Source organism: Adiantum capillus-veneris, chromosome 15, assembly GCF_014529385.1.
Source record: "Adiantum capillus-veneris isolate H3 chromosome 15, ASM1452938v2, whole genome shotgun sequence".
Taxonomy (NCBI): Eukaryota; Viridiplantae; Streptophyta; class Polypodiopsida; order Polypodiales; family Pteridaceae; genus Adiantum; species Adiantum capillus-veneris.
In genome coordinates this window covers 129,549,922-129,573,297 of record NC_140945.1, presented here as the reverse complement: position 1 = coordinate 129,573,297, position 23,376 = coordinate 129,549,922, and the positions used below count along the sequence as shown (strand labels likewise).

The following is a 23,376-nucleotide window of genomic DNA, read 5'->3' as shown; positions in this document are numbered from 1 at the left end:
TAAGCATACTCTATGGTGTGGAGTTGCATAAAAAGGAGAGATTTTGGTCACTTTTTGAAGAAGAGAAAATGTTGATTTTAAGCGACCCAACACCATAGAGTGCTGAACTAAATAATTGAAAACATCCCTCCATGAATATGGGTACTTGTTGCATAAAGGAATAACATGTGTACCCACAAAGTGAGACACTAAGCACCAAATTCTTTTTGAGTCTAATAATTATAGTCTAAGTTTAAGTCACTAGGAACATAAAGGAGATACAAACTAGTAGTTTCCACCCATTCATTTTCGTCGGAGAATTCTTTAAAATTGAATGACAAAGGGTATGAAACTTTAGAAGAAAAACACTTTAGAAAGTGTAAAGTCTAGTCACGAAGAAAATAGATGGACTCAAGAAGAATGTGGAAATTCCAGAGTGTAAAGGATATTGAAATTCAAGAGTATAGAGGAGATGAAAGGTGAAAAGTTGTTGTGAAGGATAAAAAAAGTCAAAGAAAGTAGAATTGATCAAATGGGAAGTCTTAGTTGCCTATAAAAGAAACTCTTGTACACCATAAAACCTTTCCATGTGCATCTCTCTCTCTCTCTCACACACACACACACTCACACACACACACATTCACATTCCGCAGGTGTTAGGTGTTTTATTTAAATGCAAGCCATTGGGTAGAGCCCAGAGGGAATCATCTAGCAAGTTTAACTCAATTTTGGAAGAGTAGAGCCATTAGGTACTATATGGTATACGATGCCATCTATCCAAGTAGTATGATGGTAGTTGTGCTAAGCACACTTGTGTCAAAAGTTTTTATAGTATGTCTTACATTATCAAAAGTGCCAAGTGAGCAAGGCCAAAGTCTAAAGGTAGGTGAATGATTGCATCCATTAGAGAACTCAAATGGTAAGAGAGAGAGAGTTTTAACAACCCCCCCCCCCCCCCCCCCCCCCCCCCCCTCTCTGTATGGTACCACGTGAGTGAATAAGAGGGGGGTTTTTAAATTTTGTACATAAACGTATACAATAGAGGTGGCCCCTCATTATTTCATACTCATATCGTATACATAAGGGAGGGAGGGGGGGGGCAGAGGGGGGGCGGGGGCTACATACAATTACCTGTGCCACTTTAAATACAATGGTTGTTCACTCTCTCACACACACACACACACACACACACACACACACACACACACACACACACACACACACACACACACACACACACTGAGAGACTGAGAGAGAGAGATTTTGCATCCTAAGCTCCCCTGGACCCTCTCTACCTCGTCAATGTCAATGTAGGTCGATTTAGCCTTTGATAGAATTTGAAGTTTGATTTTTGAAGTCTCAAGATTGGAAATGAAACCTTATGCTTTGTAGATTATTCAAAGTGGAGCACTTGCATTGTTAATAGAATATTACACAGTAGACTACAGTCACACAAAGTGATAGCTCTTATATTGACTAAGTGGTGGGTACTTCCTTGAATGTGATTTATTAAAACAAATCAAATTGTTAGCAATGGAGTTTGCATTAAGACCCAAGAGCTCAATAAGTCTTACATGGAGTTGTGATTTCTCTACATCCCCAACAGTTCACATAGGAGGAAATATTATTGGGAAGCTGTCATAAGTTGGATGTCTATCGGTGGACTCAAATTAGAGCTGCCTATATCTGGCACATATGGGTTTGCAAAAACAGAGACCCTATGGTTCACCCCATGGTGTCACCTCAACCCTTTTTGTATGAGATTAGATGTATCTCAAAATATTTTATACAAGAGATGAAGAGAGTTAGCCAACATTCTCAACATGACATTCAAAAACTCTCTCCTTGGCATAGATGGAAAGATTTGTGCTTATTAACCTGTTCTGTCTCTAGGCTTACCATGTTCAGACTCATTCATATGATGTAACTTTGTGTTCCTATGAGGGCTTGTCCTCAGCCCCACCTTGAGGACAATGTTTTGTTATTTTTTTTCCTGTGAATTAAATTTACTCCTTTTTCCAAAAAAGAAAAGTTATGGCATGCCCAAAGGGTAGAGTTGTGTTTTATTTTTTTCCTGCCCAAATGGAAAAGGCCATAGAGATGGGTTCTCTTTTTGGATGGGTAAAAATAGAGTCACTCTTTTTGGCTACATAGTATTTCCATCGCAAAATCATGGATGTGATTTTATTTGGGTTGTGTTAGATTATTCTAAAAAGATGTGTATGTCTATTTTTACTAATGAATGAGCTTGCTCGCTGTGCATGGTGAAGAGGTCCCGCTGTGTGTTGTAGCGCATCGTTGGTGCAGCCAAAGTGTGTCGATCCTAACAAAGGGCATAGGCAATGATGTGTATGCTTTATAGATGCATAGCAGAGGGCTAGAGCAGATGGTAAGAGCATGGCAAGCAAATGGCCAGCAGAGATGTATGCTTTATGTGGTTTTCTAGGCCAAAAAGACTCCAAATAGGGCCTGACAGGGTGACAGATGAAGGGTGATCAAAGTGCTATTTTTGGCCCAGATGTGTAGAGCTTGAATTGCTAAAGGAACATGTCCAGACGGCTCGTCAAACGAAGCTATAGTGTGCAAGATAAAGGAGTTTAAAGTTGGAGGTGGTTGCAGACGTGCGATAGATAGGCCAAGTGATGCCAGGTGGTCCGAGCCAGTTTGGAGCTATGGGTGTGTAGTGCTTGATTTATGAAGCGTGTTGGTCTTTTTAGGTCGTCCATTAGAGCTAGGGATACCAAGTTACGGCCAATCACATTCTCCTCGGGGGCCATGTGAGGATTTTGGAGCTTGGCCAGGGATTGTATGTGTTCTATGCGGCAAGTGAAGGCTACATGAAGTTACAATGCATCAAATGGAGTCTCAATCTACAAGTTATAGCAGTCTGAAACTACAGTGAAATTGCGATGAAGTAACGCCATATTTTTTTTTGAGTTTTGGTGAGCTTCATTAGAGTGCCTGGGAAGGTCAAAAACTTGCGAGGTCTGCACATGCTCAAGCCGAGGATTGGGGCTTGCATAAGGATTCAATTGCTTGGGAATTGAAATTGCAACCAGTGAGTGGCATGTGTATGAAGTCGGGGCAAGATGGAGTTTTTTTGAGGTCGTTTGTGGTGAACCTAGAGGAATTTGGAGGGGGACCCCTGCGGTACCGCCACGTGGCGAGGGGTGAGCCCACATCATAAGCAAGCGAGGAGCTCATGGCAAGGGCATATATGTTGTAGCATGGGTGCCCATTGGTATCACAAGGTGAAGGGGTGAACGCGGGGACGGTGTGGCCGACGCTTCAATGGTGCGGGTGGCCGTTTGGCGGCTTCTCTAGCGGAAGGAAGATGATGACGTTGGAGAGGGGGAATGGGGGAACATGCCCAGCACAAACACAAGGGCGTCGCTATAGCTAAGGGTATCTACATCACCGCTATCCTCTCGGAAAACACCTTCAAAAAAGCTCTTTACACTAGCAGATCACCGCCTGCTCAATTTCCACTGCTCACACACTCCACAAATCCACCACACAACGCACACTTCCTAACACAGTCTGTCTCCACCCTTACACACACTCACAGCCGCTCAATCTCACTCCCTCACACAAAACACCGTCCGTCCGAGGGGGCACACACTTCCACACTACCGGCACCGAGGAGAAACATGAAAAGGGGAGAAAGAGAAGGGGGGAAGGGGAAACAACAACAATAGGGGGCAGCGGTTGCTTGATTATACTTTCAAAAAGCATGTACATTGGCTTGCACTACCATCACTATGGCCATTTTCAAGAAAAATTTACAAAGGGGCTAGCTTGTCAGAGAACTCCACTTTGTAGGCTTGAAACGGCACCAAAAAAACCAAGAAAAAAGCCCTTAATTTGATTCAACTTTGACTTTTATAGGGGGGGGCCTTCAATTTGGAAAATTGCCCTCTCATTGGTCCATCTGGTACCCTAATTTGGTATTTTTTTGGGAAGGGGGCATCGCCTTGCTTCATCTGCTCAATACTTCTCTCTTTTGCACTTGGGGGGGGGGGGGGGGGCAATAGCAATGTCGCTATTGTCCCTAGGCTTCTCTTTATTTTTTATTTTTTTCTCCTTCATTTTTACCCCTTTGTGAGGGCCTAGCTTTGCACTGCTTTTTTGACCTAGCTTTGACCCTTGGAAACCTTTTGTCCGGCTCTTTTGATTACCCTTTACTAGTCTCCTCCCTCTCTATTTTTCTCTCTTCATTTGGCCCGGCCTTACCTTTCCTCTTGCCTTGGCCTTTGCTCGGAATGGGTCCCTTTGCTTTGCCTTGTATGCCTGGCAGCCTCGGGCCCTCTCTCTCTCTCTCTCTCTCTCTCTCTCTCTCTCTCTCTCTCTCTCTCTCTCTCTCTCTCTCTCTCTCTCTCTCTCTCTCTAGGTATTGCCCCTTTGGCATTTGATCTCCTGGCTGCCTTCAGGGCTCCTCTCTGGCTAAATCCATTGCCACGGGACCGCCCTCTTGGTATTATACCCCTCGACCTCCCTGGCTCTTTCCTTGACCCCTGGGAGACTCCTCTCTTAACCACACACCAGGGAGGGGGGGCATTAGCGAGGTCGCTATTGCCCTCTTCCTCTCAACTCTAAAAGATGGGGCCTTTGATGGCCGTGGGCACGTGCCCTTGTTGGCACCTGCCACGTCATCACCTGGAAATCTCCGCCACGAGACAGTGTTCCCTCTCACGCCCCACGCGGGCGTGCCGCCCCTGGTGCCGCCTCACTGGCCAAAACCCGCAACCATGCACCCAACAGGGCCATGCAACATTTAGTGCAGCGCCCCCTCGGGGGTCCACCATCACCCACGGAAGGGAAGCTTCCTCTTCCCTTGCTTCATACTATGGGAGGTCACGACTAGGCTCATAAAGCTTAAGATGGATGCACCACCGTGTGCATGTGGGTTCTCCCCATGCCACGTGTCAGTTGCTGTGACATTCCCTCTTAGAATGGCCTCCAAGGCCTCAAAAAACCCACAATTTTAACTTTAAAAAACCTTTTTTTTTTCCTTCCTTCTCCCGGTCCCCGTATTTTGCTCGATGGTTGGAAGTTCACGCCGCCAAGCTGTGCTGAACCTTTGCTGTGCCGGTCCCGAACCGTAAAAATGTCACCGCCCTCGGACTTCTCTGAGGTCGTTATCCAAGGCCACAAAAAATAGGAAAAACTATCTGCAAACTTTTCACCGCCAAATGCCCCCAACTTGATCTTGCCGTATCTTGTTGACTGAGTACCCGATTGATGCACCGTCGATTTGTGATAGCTCCACATGATGCACACTATCACCGAGAACCTTGGCGAGGCTGAATAGATGCCAAATGGTGCATCCTCCAATGCGGTTAAGTGGGCTCAGACCCGATCCCCGGGAAATCTTCTGATGGCCATAACTTGCTAACCAGAGCTCGGATTGGAAATCCGAGAAGACCGGCATGCTCCACAACTTGAGCACTACACATGTATCCATTGACACATGCCTGGGCCACCTGTCCCCAGCTGCCCTGTCTGTTGGGGATCTGCTAAACCTTCTACATTTAAACTACAATATTTTGAGCACCAGGGCTCCGTTTGATGAGCCGTCTGGACCGGCTTCTAGAGCACACTGAACACTACACTCTAGAGCACTGAATTGGCATTTTGGACACCTTCATCTGTCGTCCCCTCTGGACCATCCCGTAGCACTTTTGGTCTAAAAAATGGCTTCAGACATACTTTTTTGCTATCCTTTGGCTGCCCAGGTCCTTGGCACCTTCCCTAGCCTTCTGCACGCTGCCCACTGCCTCTACCTCGCATAGACCACTTCTTAGCTTGGACCAACTTTGGCTGCACCATCATTGCCCAACCCCCTCGTCGAACATTTATATTCGACCAAAAGCATAAGTACAAAACTTTAAAATCGGCACACCAACTTGATGATTAAAAGCACTCGCAAAACCATAACTGTATGTACAAGCTATGTACAAAAGCTTCATCTCCTTTGTCTCGCACACTGCATGCTTTAGGTGGGTTGCCCACCCCCCTTGACTATAATTTGATGCACCTCATGCACTAAATCCCTCTCGAAATATAATTTGAGCCGCACACCATTCACCCTATCTCTGAGAAGCTTGCCATTTGCTCTTACCAGCTGATAGGTTCCATTCGGGAAGGCTTTTTTCACTTTATACGGACCTGTCCACTTCTTCTTGAATTTGAAATCCAGGTAGCTTTTTTACTTCATGACCAGGTCTCCTTCTTCTATCTTCTTGTCTGGCAGGTTTTGATTGAACTTGGCAACCCGCTTCGCTCTCTGCTTCACATAGTAGTTTGCGGCTACCTCTCTATCCATCGGCAAAGCCTCCAAACTGGCTATCCGATCTTGTAGAACCCCTTGTTGAGTGGCATTGACACGCCACATACCCTTTAAAGCACCTTACTGTGCATGTACCGGCAACACAACCTCTTTACCATAGACTAGCTCAAATGGAGTGAAATTTGTAGTTACTTTGTAGGACGTTCTATACACCCACAGACACTTCTCTAGATTTGTCTCCCAGTTAGCTTCCTGCTTATACACGTACTTTGTTAACATCTTGACAATTTGCCCATTTGCACTTTTGACTAGACCATTGCATTGGGGGTGATAGGGCAAGGAAAACCGATGCTGAATCTTTAGCTTTTCCACTAATGCACTCATGAGGTTGCTTCTAAACCCCTGACCCCTATCAGAAACTAACACCCATGGAACACCAAAACGGCAACAGACGTTATTGAACACAAACTGAGCCACCAGATTAGCATTTACCTCCTTCACAGCTTTGGCCTCAACCCACCTTGTAAGGTAGTCAATGGCTACCACCACGTACTTCTTACCGCTCGTAGACTTTGGGAGAGGGCCTATGGCATCCAAACCCCACTTCTTGAAAGCACTTTGTGCGATGATGGCACCTTGTGACTCCGCTACCAGTCGTCTTTCACCTATAGTCTGACACTCATGGCACGTCTTGCACCAGTAATGCACATCCTTCACTATGGAAGGCCACCAAAAGCCTGCTCTAAGCACTCAAAACAAAACCTAGTTTTTGCCATGATGTCCACTTTCTACGTGGCATTGTTCCACCATTACTATCTCCTCTTTGTACAACACCCTTCTAAGCACTCCGTCACACCCATAGTTCATAAGATCTTCACCTACCATTGTGAACTTGCGGGCCTTTTGCACCACTCTTCTCTTTTGAAACTTGGACAAACCTTCTGAGTATTTCCCTGTACTAAAAAACTCTTCAATCTCCTTTAGAGTCTCCCTACCTACATATGTGGCTGGGGCCACATACAGACCTGCAACATGCACGTGTACTTTGCTACTTGCTAGCTGATCCGCCTCTTGATTTTTCTCTCTTCTCACATGCTTGAATTGGACCTCTTCAAAGGACTTTAGCATATTCTTTGATGGAAAAGAACCAATGTTTCAACAAATCGCGCTTTACTTGCCATTGGCCTAAAAGCTGCTTGTTGACTAGCAACGCATTTCCCCTCACTACCAACCTTGAAATGCCAAACTCTATACACTGCTTTAAACCCAGATGCAGAGTGAGATACTCCACCTTGTTATTGGTATAGACATCCTCTAGATCATACGCCTTCGAGAATATAGCTTTACCATGTGGGTCGTGTATCGCCACACCTCCTCCTGCTTTTTGTACTACCCTTCGATACACTCCGTTGAACCACATAGTAGAAGCATCCTCTAAATCCGGCTCCTCCTTAGCTTCATCTCGTACCACTCTTGGATAGGCCAGCAAATCGACGGCCTTGTTGACAAGAATGTCTGCCAAGTGAGACCGATTCGTGTGATCTACCTTGAACTCGAATTCGAACTCTTGCAGCTCCAACACCCACTTCATAATCCTCCTTCCTGGCTTCAAATGTAGCAGTACCTCTAGCAATAGATTATTAGCTGTCAACACAAAAAACTTGCACACAATCAAATGCACCTTGAACTTCCTACAAGCAAAGACCAGAGCCATCACCCATTGCTCTGCCTCGATGTAGGTAGCCTCTCCTGGGTTAATCACCCTGCTCTCAAAGTATATCGGTTTGTAGCTTCTCCCTACCTTTTGCAGTAGAACCGCTCCAATAGCAATTGTGCCCACTATCATAGACACATAGAAGTCGTCCTCTTGATTGGGAGGACATACCGCTGGCAGCTGACACAAAATCTCCTTGACCCTATCAAAAGCCTCCTGAGCTTCCCCATCCCATTCAAAACCATGCACTTGCTGAGATCTTTTTTGAAGAGGATGCACGTATTGCGACAACATCCAAAAGAAACATGATAGATACTTCAGCTTATGAGCAAACAAAGCCAAACCTTGAGCATCTGATGGCGGTTCCATCAACACCAACGCCTTCACCTTCTCGGGATCAGCCTCTATACTATTTTGCGACACCACATGACCCAACAACTGCGCTCGAGGCTGTGCTAGCTTGCACTTCTTGGGGTTTAATTGACCTCCTTCTGCATCAAGCCTTTGAAAGCATAACTGCAGCTTCCATAGGTGCTCCAATGTTGAACTGTAGCAGCCTATATCATCTATAAAGACCCTGATAAATTGGCCCAAGTATGGACCAAATACCCTATTCATCCAATCTTGGAAGGTGGCATATGCATTCACCAATCCAAACGGCATCCTGTGTGGTAAGCGAAACAACCCCATGGAGATATGAATGTGGTCTTCAACTGGTCTTCAAGCGCAATCCCTATCTGAAAATACCCCGAGAAACCATCCATAATCGAGTATCTCTCATGCCCAGCCACCTAGTTTAGGATTTCGTCTTGGAATGGTAATGGGTAGTGATTCTTCTTAGTTGCGGTATTCAGTGGCTTTTAGTCGACACACACTCTCCATTTCCCATTCTTCTTAGGGGTTATAACCACTGGCAAGACCCACTCCGACTCTTTCACAGGGAATATGATGCCTGCATCCAGTAGCTTATTGATCACCTACCAAAGGGCCTCCTTTTGGATTTCCCCTAGTCTTCTCAGCTTCTGTGCTTTAGGCCTATGTCCTTCCTTGAGAAAAATCTTGTGCTCTACCCCCTTTGCACCAGGAAAATACTTGTACTCCATCGCAAACATGTTTGGATAGGAATCACACAGTTGAACATAACCCTCCTTTTCACCTTTGGTTAGATCTTCACTTATCATGCTTGAAACCTCCTCTATGCTTAAACCATGAGCTTGAGGCTGCATACCTTCTTCTTTAGGTGGGGAATCATCTATGGTGACTCCAAATAAGTATGCATATATCTTCAGCATGTCGTCCTCACTCTTCCTCTTCCTCTGTGCTAGTATAGCCTTCATCATAGCCCGTTTCTATCTTGTACTCATAGCTCGTCGTGTTGCCCTCATCTTTAACTGCCATAGGACGAGAACTGCTCTCCTTGGTATTCAAATCAAGCACAATCTAACTTCCTCTCTCTTTGTCAGGCAAGGTGAACACTTTGCTCTCCCAATCTTGCTTAGCTCCGCCAAAAGCCATGGCCTACCCAAAATGATCGGATAAGCATTATCCCCTGCTTTCATCACAAAAAAGTCTATTAGGCACTCTATGCCCATCACCTTGACTTTCACATCCTGAGCCACACCCAGACACTTGGCTTTAGTATGGTTAGCCATCCTCATGCGCACATTTGACTTGACTACTGCCTTGACTCCGTCTCTTTCATGGCTGCTTCTGTCATGACACAAACCTGCGCTCCACCATCTATGTAGGCTTGGACTTGCATCCTGTTTTCTATAATCGCGTCCACCAGTGGAAGAACATCAGTGGGGTTACCTACCCTCAAAGACATGTTTTGCACCACTTGGACATTTCCCTTAGCTCTCGGTAGCCTGGTGCTAACACTTGTGGACCACTGCCTTCTTAACTTTGGACTTAAAGTTAACAGCTGACCAAAAGTAATCTTTGTTTTTTGATTTTGAACATCACTCACCAGATTGTACTTGGGACTACCGCACCATTGGAATTCTCTGGGCTCTCTAAATCGACTTTCTCTCTCACCTTGGGATGCAGACATGCCGTGAACTTATCCAGCTTGAAGTAGTATCCATTAGCTAATTGCATGGTGGTTGCTAGTTCTGCCCAACAATCTTTGAAATGACCTAAAAACATATTGAATTCTTCACTTATGTCTTGCTTAAGTGCCTTCAGCTTCGCATCCATCTCAACTGGGGACGCCTCCTTGCGAATGTCATGAAGAAACCTTGCCCGTAGAGCCGGCCATGCTTGCCTTGGATCGCCTTCCAATGCTTCATACCGTACTTTAGCTTTACCACGCATCACTAAAGGAAAAGTCTGCATTTTGCTATCCTCGTTCGGCATATGCAACGATAGCATATACAGCTCGAAATCCGACATCCACTCATCAGGGCTCTCTTCGCCTGTGAAAATCAGTCCATAGCTTCTAGCTACCATGACTTCCAACACAAAAAACTGCTCCGTCTCGATTAATTGGGAGCAATCAACGTGATCCTTCGTGGGGGAACCAGAATATGGAGAGGGGTAATGGGGGAGCATGCCCAACACAAACACAAGGGCCTCGCTATAGCTCAGGGTATTCACAACACCCCTATCCTCTCGGAAAACACCTTCAAAAAAGCTCTTTACACTAGCAGACCACCGCCTGCTCAATTTCCACTGCTCACACACTCCACAAATCCACCACACAATGCACACTTCCTAACACAGTCTGTCTCCACCCTTACACACACTCACAGCCGCTCAATCTCACTCCCTCACACAAAACACCGTCGGTCCGGGGGGGAAGACACTTCCACACTGCCGGCACCGAGGGGAAACATGAAAAAGGGAGAAGGAGAAGGGGGGAAGGGGAAACAACAACAATAGGGGGAAGCGGTGGCTTGATTATACTTCAAAAAGCATGGACACTGGCTTGTACTGCCATCACTATAGCCATTTTCAAGAAAAAGTTACAAAGGGGCTAGCTTGTCAGAGAACTCCACTTTGTAGGCTTCAAACGGCACCAAAAAAACCAAGAAAAAAGCCCCTAATTTGATTCAATTTTGACTTTTATAGGGGGGGTCTTCAATTTGGAAAATTGCCCTCTCATTGGTCCATCTCGTACCCTAATTTGGTATTTTTTGGGAAGGGGGCTTCGCCTTGCTTCCTTTGCTCAATCCTTCTCTCTTTTGCACTTGGAGGGGGGGGCAATAGCGATGTCGCTATTGTCCCTAGGCTTCTCTTTATTTTTTATTTTTTTCTCCTTCATTTTTACCCCTTTATGGGGGCCTAGCTTTGCACTGCTTTTTTGACCTAGCTTTGACCCTTGGAAACCTTTTGTCCGGCTCTTTTGATTACCCTTTACTAGTCTCCTCCCTCTCTATTTTTCTCTCTTCATTTGGCCCGGCCTTACCTTTTGTCTAGCTCTTTTGACCTACCCTTTACTAATCTCCTCCCTCTCTATTTTTGTCTCTTCATTTTGCCCGGCCTTACCTTTGCTCTTGCCTTGGCCTTTCCTCGGAATGGGTCCCTTTGCGTTGCCTTGTATGCCTGGCAGCCTCAGGCCCTTTCTCTGTGTGTGTGTGTGTGTGTGTGTGTGTGTGTGTGTGTGTGTGTGTGTGGGTATAGCCCCTTTGGCATTTGATCTCCCGGCTGCCTTCAGGCCTTCTCTCTGGCTCACTCCACTGCCATGGGACCGCCCTCTTGGTATTATACCCCCTGACCTCCCTGGCTCTTTCCTTGACCCCTGCGGGACTCCTCTCTTATCCACACACCGGGAAGAGGGGGCATTAGCGAGGTCGCTATTTCCCTCTCCCCCTCAACTCTAAAAGATGGGGCCTTTGATGGCCGCGGGCACGTGCCCTTGCTGGCGCCTGCCATGTCATCATTTGGATATTGCCACCGCCAGAGAGTGTTCCCTCTCACGCCTCATGCAGGCGTGCCACCGGTGGCGCTGCCTCACTGGCCAAAACCCACAACAATGCGCCCAACAAGGCCGCGTGACATCCAGCACAGCGCCCCCTCGGGGGTCTGCCATCACCCACAGAAGGGGAGCTTCCTCTTCCCTTGCTTCATATTATGGGAGGTCATGACTGGGGTCATAAATCTTAAGATGGACGCGCCAACGTGCGTATGTGGGTTCTCCCCATGCCACGTGGCAGTTGCTGGGGCATTCCCTCTTAGAATGGCCTCCAAGGCCTCAAAAAACCCACCGTTTTTAACTTAAAAAAACCTTTTTTTTGCCTTCCTCCTCCTGGTCCCCGTATTTTGGTCGATGGTCGGAAGTTCGAGCCCCCAAGATGTGCTGAACCTTTGCCGTGCCGGTCCCGCACCGTAAAAATGTCACCACCCTCGGACTTCTCTGACCTTGTTATCGAATGCCACAAAAAATAGGAAAAAATATCTGCAATCTTTTCACCGCCAAATGCAACTTGATCCTGCGGTATCATGCTGACCGAGTACCCGATTGACGCGCCATCAATTTGTGCTAACTCCACATGATGCACAGTATCACCAAGAGCCTTGGTGAGCCCAAAACGTTGCCAGATGGAGCATCCTCCAATGCAGTCAAGTGGGCTCAGACCCTGCCCCTAAGAAATCTTATGATGGCCATAACTTGCTAACTAGAGCTTCGAGTGGCAATCCGAGAAGACCGGTATGCTCCAAAACTCGAGCACTACACATGTATCCACTGACACCTGCCTGGGCCACCTGTCCCTAGCTGCCCTATCTGTCGGGGATCTGCTAAACCTTCTACCTTTAAACTGCAACATCTTGAGCACAGGGGTTCCGTTTGATGATCCGTCTGGACCAGCTTCTAGAGCACACTGACACCTTCATTTGGCATCCCATTTGAACCATCCCACAACACTTTTGGTCTAAAAAACTGCTTCAGACATACTTTTCCACTATCCTTTGGCTACCTAGGTCCTTGGCACCCACCCTAGCCTTCTGCACTGCACTTGCCCGCTGCCTCTGCCTGGCATAGACCACTTCCTAGCTTGGACCAACTTTGGCTGCACCAACGTGGTAGACCCTTGGGGGGTCGTGTCCCGTGCAAGCTTTTTGAAGACCAAGTGGCGAGAGCACCGACGACACCGTTAGTGCCCCGCTTGAAGAGGGAATTTACACGGAGAGTGTAGTGCTCAAGGCAAGTCCACAAGAGGCGCATCACATGCAAAAAAGAGGTCTAAAAATAGAGGGGGAGAACGAAAAGTGGAAGAGGACTCCCACACGCCAAGAAAGAGGCCGACTTTTTGCATGATAGGGAGACTGTTTTGAAGAAGAAGAGAAAGAAGAAGGAGAGGAGGGGCTCCCCGAGCCCGGGAGAGGGGAGCTTTTTGGGTATCGAGCTCAAGAGGGAGCATCCGGCGGTAGGACAAAGGTGGTTTTGAAGCCTTTCCGAGCTGATGAAGACCTTCAGCCCCCTCTTGCTTGTGTTCTCAAGAAGGAAAACATTTCAAGGCAGCATGAGCTACCTTCCACACCAGTTGCTTCTCGTTGTATTGGTGACGACTAGGCCGTGTGATAACGTAAATTTCTTGGAGTTGTAGTAGCTATTTTTTATCATTAGTTGAAGGCATCCATAGCTGAGTTTGGTGTCATCTCCTTCCCCTATTTTCCCCCATCTCGTCTTTGCTCTATCCCTATTGTGTGGTGCTGGTTTGAGAAGTGTGTGCTTCTCTGGTCCTGTGGTGTGAGTGGGAGAGAAGGCGAGAGTGGTTTATGTTGTGTGGGAGCTGTCATCAAGCAAGGTTAATGCAAAGGCTGTACGGCCGTGTGCAAGATTTGTAGATGAATTTGGAGTTTCAAAGGTGAACTCTAGTGGATCAAGGTGCAATGGTTATCTTGGATTATAGAGAGGCTTGCTATTTAGTGCTGGGTGTGTTCCCCTTTCTCCCCATCCATCTTCTGGAGCCCCCACTGAGGACCATCTGGTTGCTCTTTGGATTTTCTCAAAGAAGCTTTTTTCATCATGGAAAGATGGCAGCAAGAGGTTATGGTCCGATTTTCACCGGAGGAGTGGATGACCAATTTTGAGTTATATATGTTGTCATTGCACATGCCTACGGAGGATAACAAGATGCAGACGGTTCCACTGCTGATGCAAGGAAGGGCAAAGACTTGGTTCTATGCTTTGGAAGGCGAACCGAGATTTATGTCGCCAGCATTGCGGACTCGATTTTTGCAAGACTTTCAAAAAGAGGTATATCCTGTTGATTTAGATGTAAAATTGAAGAATTTGAAGCAGGATGTGAACAAAGAATTTGGGGTTTTTCTCCCCCATTTTGAAGAGAATTGGAGGGATTTTGCAGTTGCCAGGTGGCGGTGTACAACGCCTTAATGTATAACGCCTTAATGTATTTGGGGATACCACTAGTGTACAACGCCTTAATGTATTTGGGGATGCTCTACTTCTGGTAAGGCAAGTAAATGGAGCATGGACATGCAAGAATCCTAGTTTAAGGACTCACTTAAGTGGTGTAAAAACCTTGTTGGGTAAGTTTGAAGAAGTTCAAATACACCATATCCCAAGGGCTCAAAACCAAGAAGCAGATGCCCTAGCAAGTGAAAGACTACAGGAAGTGGTGGTTGGAGCAATAAAACTAAAGCTCCCTCTATTTCAAGAAAGTGATGCCTTGCCTGACATCATGCATTTTTTGGAAACAGGGGAATGCCCATCAGATTTAACAAAGGGACAGAAGCAATGGCTGACGCGGAAGGCCACAAGGTATCGACTCATCAATGATGGTTTGTACTGTAATACTCAGGAAGGTCCCTCTCTCTCACGAAATCACGGGAGTAATTGCTAGCTGTCACGACAGGGTTTGTGGTGGTCACTTTGCCCTAGACATAACAAGTAGGAAAATCTTGCAGGTAGGCTTCATATGGCCTAGCCTCAACCGTGATGTACACCATTGGTGCAAAACGTGTAAGTTGTGTCAAAAGGCCGGCACTAGGTCACTTATGCCTGAACCACAGACACCTATTCTCTCATATGGCCCATTTGAAAAATGGGGTATCGATGCCATTGGTCCATTACCTAGGGCCAACTCAGGAAAATTCTACATTATCATGGGGGTCGACTACATGACTAGATGGGCAGAGGCTACAACCACCACTAGAATCACAGCGGTAGAGGTAGCTAAATTTATCTACGAGCACATATGCTGTAGGTTTGGCACACCTTTAGAGATCATCTCTGATAGAGGGCCAGGTTTCAGAGCAGACTTGGTAGGAGAATTAATGCAGAAACTGGGCATTACAAGGAGGCACTCTTCACCATATTATCCTCAATGTAATGGCCTAGTTGAAAAGGTAAATGGAATGGTTTCTAAAATTATTACCAAGCAGGTAAACAATCATCCTGGAGACTGGGATAAGTATCTACTACCAGCTTTATGGGCCTACAAAACTTCATTTCGTACATCCTTGGGATTCACACCGTATCATCTAGTATTTGGTAAGGAAGCAATCTTGCCAATTGAAGTGCAACTACAAAGTCTCAGAGTAATGGCAAGCCAGCTTGAACAGCCCAACATACATTTGAGAGATCACATCATCAACTTGGAAAGACTGCAGCTGGACAGAGAAGAAGCAATAAATTATTATGCGGCACAAGCAGAGTAGAGACGGCTTAGCTTTAACGAGCATCTCCGGAAAAAAGAATTGAAGAAAGGAATGTTGGTGCTCCGCTATGACAATCGCTTTGACACGCACAAGGATAAGAAACTCCTACTCCGATGGGAAGGTCCTTTCATCGTCAGGAAAAAGTATGCCAATGGAAGCTACCAGCTTATGGAGGCTGATGGAAAACTTCATAAAACCAAGGTAAATGGTTGGCGACTTAAACCTTATTTTCTTTGATTTGACCAGGCTCCACCTATTGACATTCCAGATGAGGACACACCATCAGCCGCCACCTCCGACGATAATGATCAAACAGATGAGCTAGAGACATGAATGCCTTCAGCCAAAAGGGGAGGGCTAATGATGGGGGCTTTTCACAAGCCAAGCTCCCATACCCCTCTTCTCTCGTCCCCACCCCATGAAAACCCCCTCTTAGGGAGGGAGTGATAAAAGACATTGAAAAAAGTAAGAAAAAATAAAGTATGATTATGTAAATATATCAGAAAGGTAAAATAGGCCACCTCATGCCTGCGGGGCCGCCCATCCCCACCTTGCCTCCTTTTTCTTCACTGTTGCCCCGCCGTGTGTCCCTTTTCCTCTCCTCCACTCAAAAGGTCAACCCCCTCTCTCTTCCCCTTGTCCTTTCTCCCTTCTCTCTCCCCTCAAGCTACCCCACCTCTCACCAATAATGCATTCTAACTCACCAATAATGCACCCTAACTCACATGCAACTTACCCTATCTTCCAAAATAGTATACCCCACCCCCCCTTTCTCTCTCCTATCATATCCCATGACCCAAATACCCCCCCCTCTCTCTAAAGGGCGCCATGTCTCTTGTCTTGTAGCTAAATAACCTCCCCCACACTCACACACACTCAGTTTCACTTAAAAAGGTGCCCACAGATCCATCCCCACCTGGTGGTTACCTCATTTTTCTTGTGTTCACACACATCTGCACACAGATTCACCTCTGAACACACTCCCCTCTCTCCCCTCTTGTAATTACTTTATTCTCCATGTCACCTCTCACTTTTTTTCATCAACGCATCTCTCTCTCTTAGTCTCTCTCTCATGAGACTGCTGTTCTGGCACATATACACACAGCCAGACAAGTGGGGCCCACAGTCACATGGCCTATGTAGATAATGATTTCTCCATTTCTAAATTCTAGAATTCCTCCCCCCTCCTCCCCTATATAAAGAGGGGTCACCATCACACTAAATACACACACACCATCACCAAAGAGTACACTATGCAGTGTGTGTGCCTAGTGCACACATACACACCCACACCATCACCATCACCGCAATCACCATGCTCATCTTGAGCATGACCTCTACACCCTTGGGCTATGGAAGATGAAGGGCAACTAAATGAAGGATGATGGCCATAACCCTCGTGCGAGTCTTCGCCATCAACTCCCACCTATCCGCCATGTGCTCTACCACTCTCTCCCTTCTCATTCCCCTACCCTATGCTCCCCATTTCATCGCCTTATTCTCTAAAAAAAGCTTGAGGTTTTGTGAGTATGTTTTCTTGCAATGTTCTTCCCATGTGAGGTGTGCGGAATCGCCACCTAGTCTTGTGTTTGGAGTGAGCTTGTGTATGTGTGAAGGGTGTGTGGATTCGCCATCCTTTTGTGGTGCCTAAGTACTAAGCCGCTATACCCCCTCCCTCACTCTCTCTCTCTCTCTCACTTGATCTCATTCCCTTTCCTCTTCATCATTACTCCCAAGCATCCATCTCTCTTGGATGAAAACTTTGTTATGGTGGTGTGTTGTTTGCATCCTAGCCGCTGAAGCTAGTTGGTGCCCCCTGTTTGCTTTACCATGACAGGCTCGAGGCGCTCCATTCGATCCCCGGTGTTTTAGAGGCCGTCGGGGGTTGGGGTTCGCTTTGCTCCCGTCAACACATACATGTGCAAGTGCATCAGAAGAATTATTGGGTTTGTAGTATTTTTTGACGAAAACCTGTGTAGGCGCCATTTCACTTCAGAGCACAAATAGACAAACTTTCCAAAAGACACTAATTGAGCCAGACACTGATGAAGGGCCATCCCATCACATGATGGTCTTAGGAAGAAGCCTATATCCCAATTTGATATACGTAGCAAAGGATGCAATAAGCCCACATTAGGTGCATCAAGGACGAATTTGGTTAATTTCATAGTCTAGCATGACATTCATGAAGGCCAATCCATTTTTTGAAGAGATATGCAATAAAACTTACGAGACACCATATCTCAACGGTCACAATGAATTAGAGAAAGAGAACCATGTCATCTATATTGAGAACCCCCATATTGCCCATGACATAACACATGCATTCATAATCTCAGCTATGTCATCCCTAGTCAATGTTCCTACCTGCCTGATCAAAGCCATCCAAGTGTGGTAGATTGGCTTTTTGAGTTCTCACTTGAATAGCAAGTCTTGAGTTGAAGAATCATTTGATAGACCTTTGAGGCCTATTGAAATTGTCCCTACGATATTAAAAAATCTTGTCTACTACTCTCACCACATAGACGCACACCAAACATATAGCACACAGTACCACACTCAAAAAGAAAAAGGATGATCAAGACCCATACCACACAAAGAATAATCAATCACCAAGGCAAATAATTTAAGAGAAATCCCTTCCGATGAGGTGGATACATAGTTGTGACACACCAACAGGAACTATCATCCCTAGAGACCCCAAACACTAAGCCATGACTGCAAGCATTCAAAAGTAGCACATTATTTGCAGGGTAGCAACAACCAATGTTAGCTCATCAATAATCACCTATTATTTTGTTAACTCTAATTTGCACATGCACACCGTAGGGAAACATAGGATTATGCTAGAATGAGCAATGGTACCTGCTCACATAGGGAAAAAGGGGGCCCTTGACTTGGGAGAAAGATAGAAGGTCCTATACAACACCCAATACATTTTTCTGCAACAACCCTTTGGAATATTTGGACCGGCCAGCTTTGAATATTTGAAACATGGCTCAACCAAATGAAAAATAAGGATTAAAACAAGGTTAGCCAAGGATTTCACTAAAAAAGAGATAAACACGCAAGCAGATGCACACACATAATTCAAAAAATCTAAATAGATGTGCTTAGTAAGGTATCGATAACCTCAACCTCAAAATACATACAAGAGCAGTAACCTCAGTAGAGAGACAAAGCAGTAGATAAAATAGTGAGGGCCTCAACACAAAAGCCCTCAGATGTGGAAATGAAACTGAAAACTCTCAGATCTGGAAACACACATCTTATGGTCAGAAATCTGTTCTTACAAAAGACATGCTTTGGAAACAATCCAACACCTTAAACTAGCGACAAAAAGGACTGGCCAAACCTATAGAGAACGGGCTCAAGAAATTTTAGATGAAAAGGCTCGAGGCGGCTTGACATAGCATGCTCGAGGGCTAGGACATGCAAAAACTCACGGTGCGTATTGAAACATAGACAAACAATATTGGCAAAAGCTTAACACTGTTGATGAAGAAACTCAGGGCCTGAATCTGCAAGAATTAAGTACAAACACAGAAATTAGGCCTGCAGGCCACATACATGTCACAAAGACACACCGAAAGTCACTAAAGTCCAAATATTGCAAATTAAGGATTGAGAGGCAATCATCTACTCTACATTTCCTACACATGGCATGCACACTTTAAAACCGAAGGTCATTGTAGTTCCGTGGTCTACTGCAAGACTCCATGCCGCCCACCTCCGGTTCGAGGGCATGCTCCTGTAGAAGTCAAGCGATAGAACGCTCAATTGGAATGGATGAAGGGAACTAGGGGTAGCAGCTTGAATGCAATATTCTTAGAGTTTCTATCTCGTTAATGAGGATACAACCTTAAGTATTTCATCTTTCTCCCTAACTCACGGCACCTTTGCCGCCATGGTAAAAAGTGCCATTACACGCTTCTTGCACGCAAGGCAACACCACCAAAATGCATATAGTAATAAGGTTTTTGCAGGGACAGTAGAGGAATCTCCATGCTCTAGTAGAAGCTCCATGCTCTAGTCACCTAGTGCTTTTGGCTTGCCACTTGAGAGCATGCACTGCCAAGCAAACATGGCTGGCAAACGTAGGGGCAACAAAAATAGGAGTTGTAAAGAGGGACCTAGGGCAAGGATTAAGAGGAGAAGAGAAAGCGTGGAAGAAATGGTGGCCCTAGAAGCCAATGGTGACTTTTTGGCTACCACACCCTCTTGAAACCCTATTCACCTACAAACATTGGATTCGTTCAATCTGGCAATATTTTCCAACAACCCACCACTAGCACTCATGACTCTCTCTTGAGTGATCTCATCACTCACCAATTAAATATTTTCGTCCCAAAAAAAGAATGATTCTATTTTTACCCATCCAGAAAGAGAACCCATCTCTATGGCCTTTGCCCTTTGGGCAGGTCAAAAATAAAACACAACTCTACCCTTTGGGCAGGCCAATAACTTTTCTTTTTTGGAAAAAGGAATAAATGTTATTAACAGGACAAAAATGAAAAAACATTGTCCTGAAGGTGGGTATGAGGACAAGCCCTCATAGGAACACAAAGTTACATCTTATGAATGAGTCTGAACATGGTAATCCTAGAGACAGAATAGGCTGATAAGCACAAATCTTTCCATCTCTACCAAGGAGAGAGATTTTGAATGTCATATTGAGAATGTTGATTGACTCTCTTCATCTCTTGTATACAAGATTTTGAGATACATTTAATCTCATACAAAAAGGGTTGAGGTGATACCATAGGGTTGACCGTAGTGTCTCTATTTTTGCAAACCCATATTTGCCAGATATAGGCAGCTCTAATCTGAGTCCACAGATAGACATCCAACTTATGATAACTTCCCAATAAAATTTCCTCCCATGTGAACTGTTGGGGATGTAGAGAAATCACAACTCCATGTAAGACTTATTGAGCTCTTGGGTCTTAATGCAAACTCCATTGCTAACAATTTCATTTGTTTTAATAAATCACATTCAAGGAAGTACCCACCACTTAGTCAATATAAGAGCTATCACTTTGTGTGACTGTAGTCTAGTATGTATTATTCTATCAACAATGCAAGCGCTCCACTTTGAATAATCTACAAAGCATAAGGTTTCATTTCCAATCTTGAGACTTCAAAAATCAAACTTCAAATTTTATCAAAGGATATAAAAAACGAGCTAAATCGGCCTACATTGACATTGACGAGGTAGAGAGGGGGTCCACGGGAGCTTAGGATACAATCTGTGTGTGTGTGTGTGTGTGTGGAGGGGGGGAAACAACCATTGTATTTAAGGTGGCACATGTAGTTGTATGTAGCCCCCCCCCCCCCCCCCCCCCTCTTTCTCTCCCTTATGTATATGATATGAGTATGAAATAATGAGGGGCTACCCTTATTGTATACACTTATGTACAAAATCTAAAAACCCCCCTCTTGTACACTCACATTGTACCATACAAAAAAACACAATGAATCCCCTAGGATTTGGAGTCATGGTTGATTCTACTAAACCCTCTAAAGGTATACAAGCTTCGGTTTGTGGTCTGGAAGCTGGTGAGGTAGAGAATATGTTGGGAAAGGATTTGACCAAGCAGGAAAAGGAAAGCTATCTGGAGCTATGTGCATCATATCCTAATTTGTTCGCCACGGAGTACAAGGATTTGCGGGGAGCTAAAGGAGTGGAGCAACGGATTCTTCTTAAGCCCGGGTGCAAGCCAAAGACATAAAAACTGAGAAGGCTGGGAGACATTCAAAAGGAGGCTTTGTGGCAGGAGATCAACAAGCTGTTGGAGGCAGGTATTATGTATCCCGGAAAAGAGGTTGAGTGGGTTTTCCGTGTTGTCATTACACCAAAGAAGAATGGGATGTGGAGAGTTTGTGTAGACTATAAACCATTGAATGTTGCTACCAAGCAGAACCACTACCCTTTACCGTTTTAGGATGAGATTTTGAACCGTCCCAGGACATGAGCGATATGAGCGATAATGGATGGTTTTCTAGGTTACTTTCAGATTGGTATCATGTTGGAGGACCAGTTAAAGACTACGCTCATCTCACCATGGGGGTGCTTTGCTTATCGTCGGATGCCTTTTGGATTGGTGAATGCATATGCGACATTTCAAGATTGGATGATTAGGGTATTCGGGCCATATCTGGGTAAGTTTATTAAAGTTGTTATGGATGATATTGGTTGCTATAGTTCCAGGGTGGAGCACTTGTCCAAGTTGAAGTTGTGTTTACAAAGACTAGATGACAAAGGAGGGCAGTTGAACCCGAAGAAGTGCAAATTGGCACAGCCACAAGCTCATCTTTGGGCCATGTGGTCTTGTAGAATGGAATTGAAGTGGATCCTGAAAAAGTGAAGGCTTTAGTTTTGATGGAGCCTCCCACCGATGCGACAGGTTTGGCTTCTTTTGTGCACAACTCAAGTATTTGGCTAGGTTCTTCTGGATGCTCTCCCAGTATGTGTACCCCCTTCAAAAGTTGAGCTAGTAGGTTCATGGTTTTTGATGGACTAAAGATTCACAGGTAGCCTTTGACAAGGTGAAGGACATATTGTGCCAGTTGCCTACGGTGTATCCTCCTAACTGGTGTGTGCACTAGTGAAAAAGTTGGGGATTCAGCATAGATTTTCATCTCCATACCATCCTCAATGCAACGGTTTGGTTGAGAGTGCAAATGGACAGATAGTCAAAATGCTCACAAAGTACATATATAAGCAGGTAGAAGAGTGGGAAGCTAACCTCGATAAGTGTTTGTGGGCATAAAGAACCTCTTACAAGGTGGATGCCAACTTTACTCCGTATGAGTTGGTCTATGGCAAGGAAGCAATGCTGCCTGTTCATGTGCAGCTAGGTGCACTAAAAGATATGTGGAAGATTAACAAGTCTCACCGAGGTGTTTTGTAGGATAAGATCACCAGTCTTGAATCTCGAAAGAAGGATAAGCAGTGGGAGAAAAGAGTAGCAAAGCTGAACCAGCACTTGCCAGAGAAGCAGATAGAGAAGGGGAATTTGGTGATGAAGTATGAAAGCTATCTGAATTTTACCTTCCAAAAGAAGTTTAAGAAGAAGTGAATAGGGCCTTACAAAGTCCATCAGGCCTTTCCTAATGGTACTTATTTGTTAATGGGGATGAATGGTCGTCTTCTCAAGAACAGGGTGAATGGTGTGCATCTCAAGCTATATTTTGAGAGGGAGTTGGTGCCAGCAGTGCATCAGGTTTTGATAGAGGGGGTTGGGCAACCAGCCTGAATAGGGTTTGTACTAGCTGCAAATAAGACTTTGTACATATAGTAGGTATTTTGATTTGCTCATAGTTTTGGATAGTGTTTGCCAAAAATTGTAGTTGGTAGAAGAATAAAGATGCTTTTTGGTTGAACATATATGTACAACAAGGGGGTTGGGCAATGATGATGCAACCAAAATGTGTCGATCCTAACAGAGGGCACATGCAGTGATGTGTATGCTTAAAAATGCATAGCAAAGGGCTAGACAGATGGGAAGAGCCTAGGAAGGCAAATGGCAGTAGAGATGTATGCTCTATGTGGTTTTCTAGGCCAAAAAGACTCTAGACAGGGCCTCACAGGGTGGAAAATGAAGGGTGATCAAAGTGCTATTTTTTGGCCCAGATGTGTAGAGCTTCAAGTGCTGAAGGAACAAGTTTAGAGGGCTCATCAAATGGAGCTATAGTATGCAAGATATAGGAGTTTAAAGTTGGAGGTGGTTGTAGATTTGAGATGGATAGGCCAAGTGATGCCAGG

At 45.3% G+C, this 23,376-nt stretch overlaps 1 protein-coding gene across 9 annotated transcripts in view; it reads right to left on the bottom strand.

Annotated features, from left to right (window-relative positions):
* Window positions 1-23,376, bottom strand: part of LOC147441485 (putative pectinesterase 53) — a 100,958-nt gene that overhangs the window by 5,328 nt on the left and 72,254 nt on the right. For 3 of the 9 annotated variants that reach the window (XM_086483113.1, XM_086483117.1, XM_086483114.1), the window contains exon 5: window positions 18,474-18,606. The exons of 3 other annotated variants lie outside the window; for them this stretch is intronic. In XM_086483113.1, the coding sequence (XP_086339239.1) occupies window positions 18,474-18,606 (133 nt within the window). Of the gene's footprint in view, window positions 1-18,284; window positions 18,327-18,473; window positions 18,607-23,376 lie in introns of those variants that run through there. 3 more of the 9 variants (XM_086483115.1, XM_086483120.1, XM_086483116.1) reach the window with 2 other exon arrangements.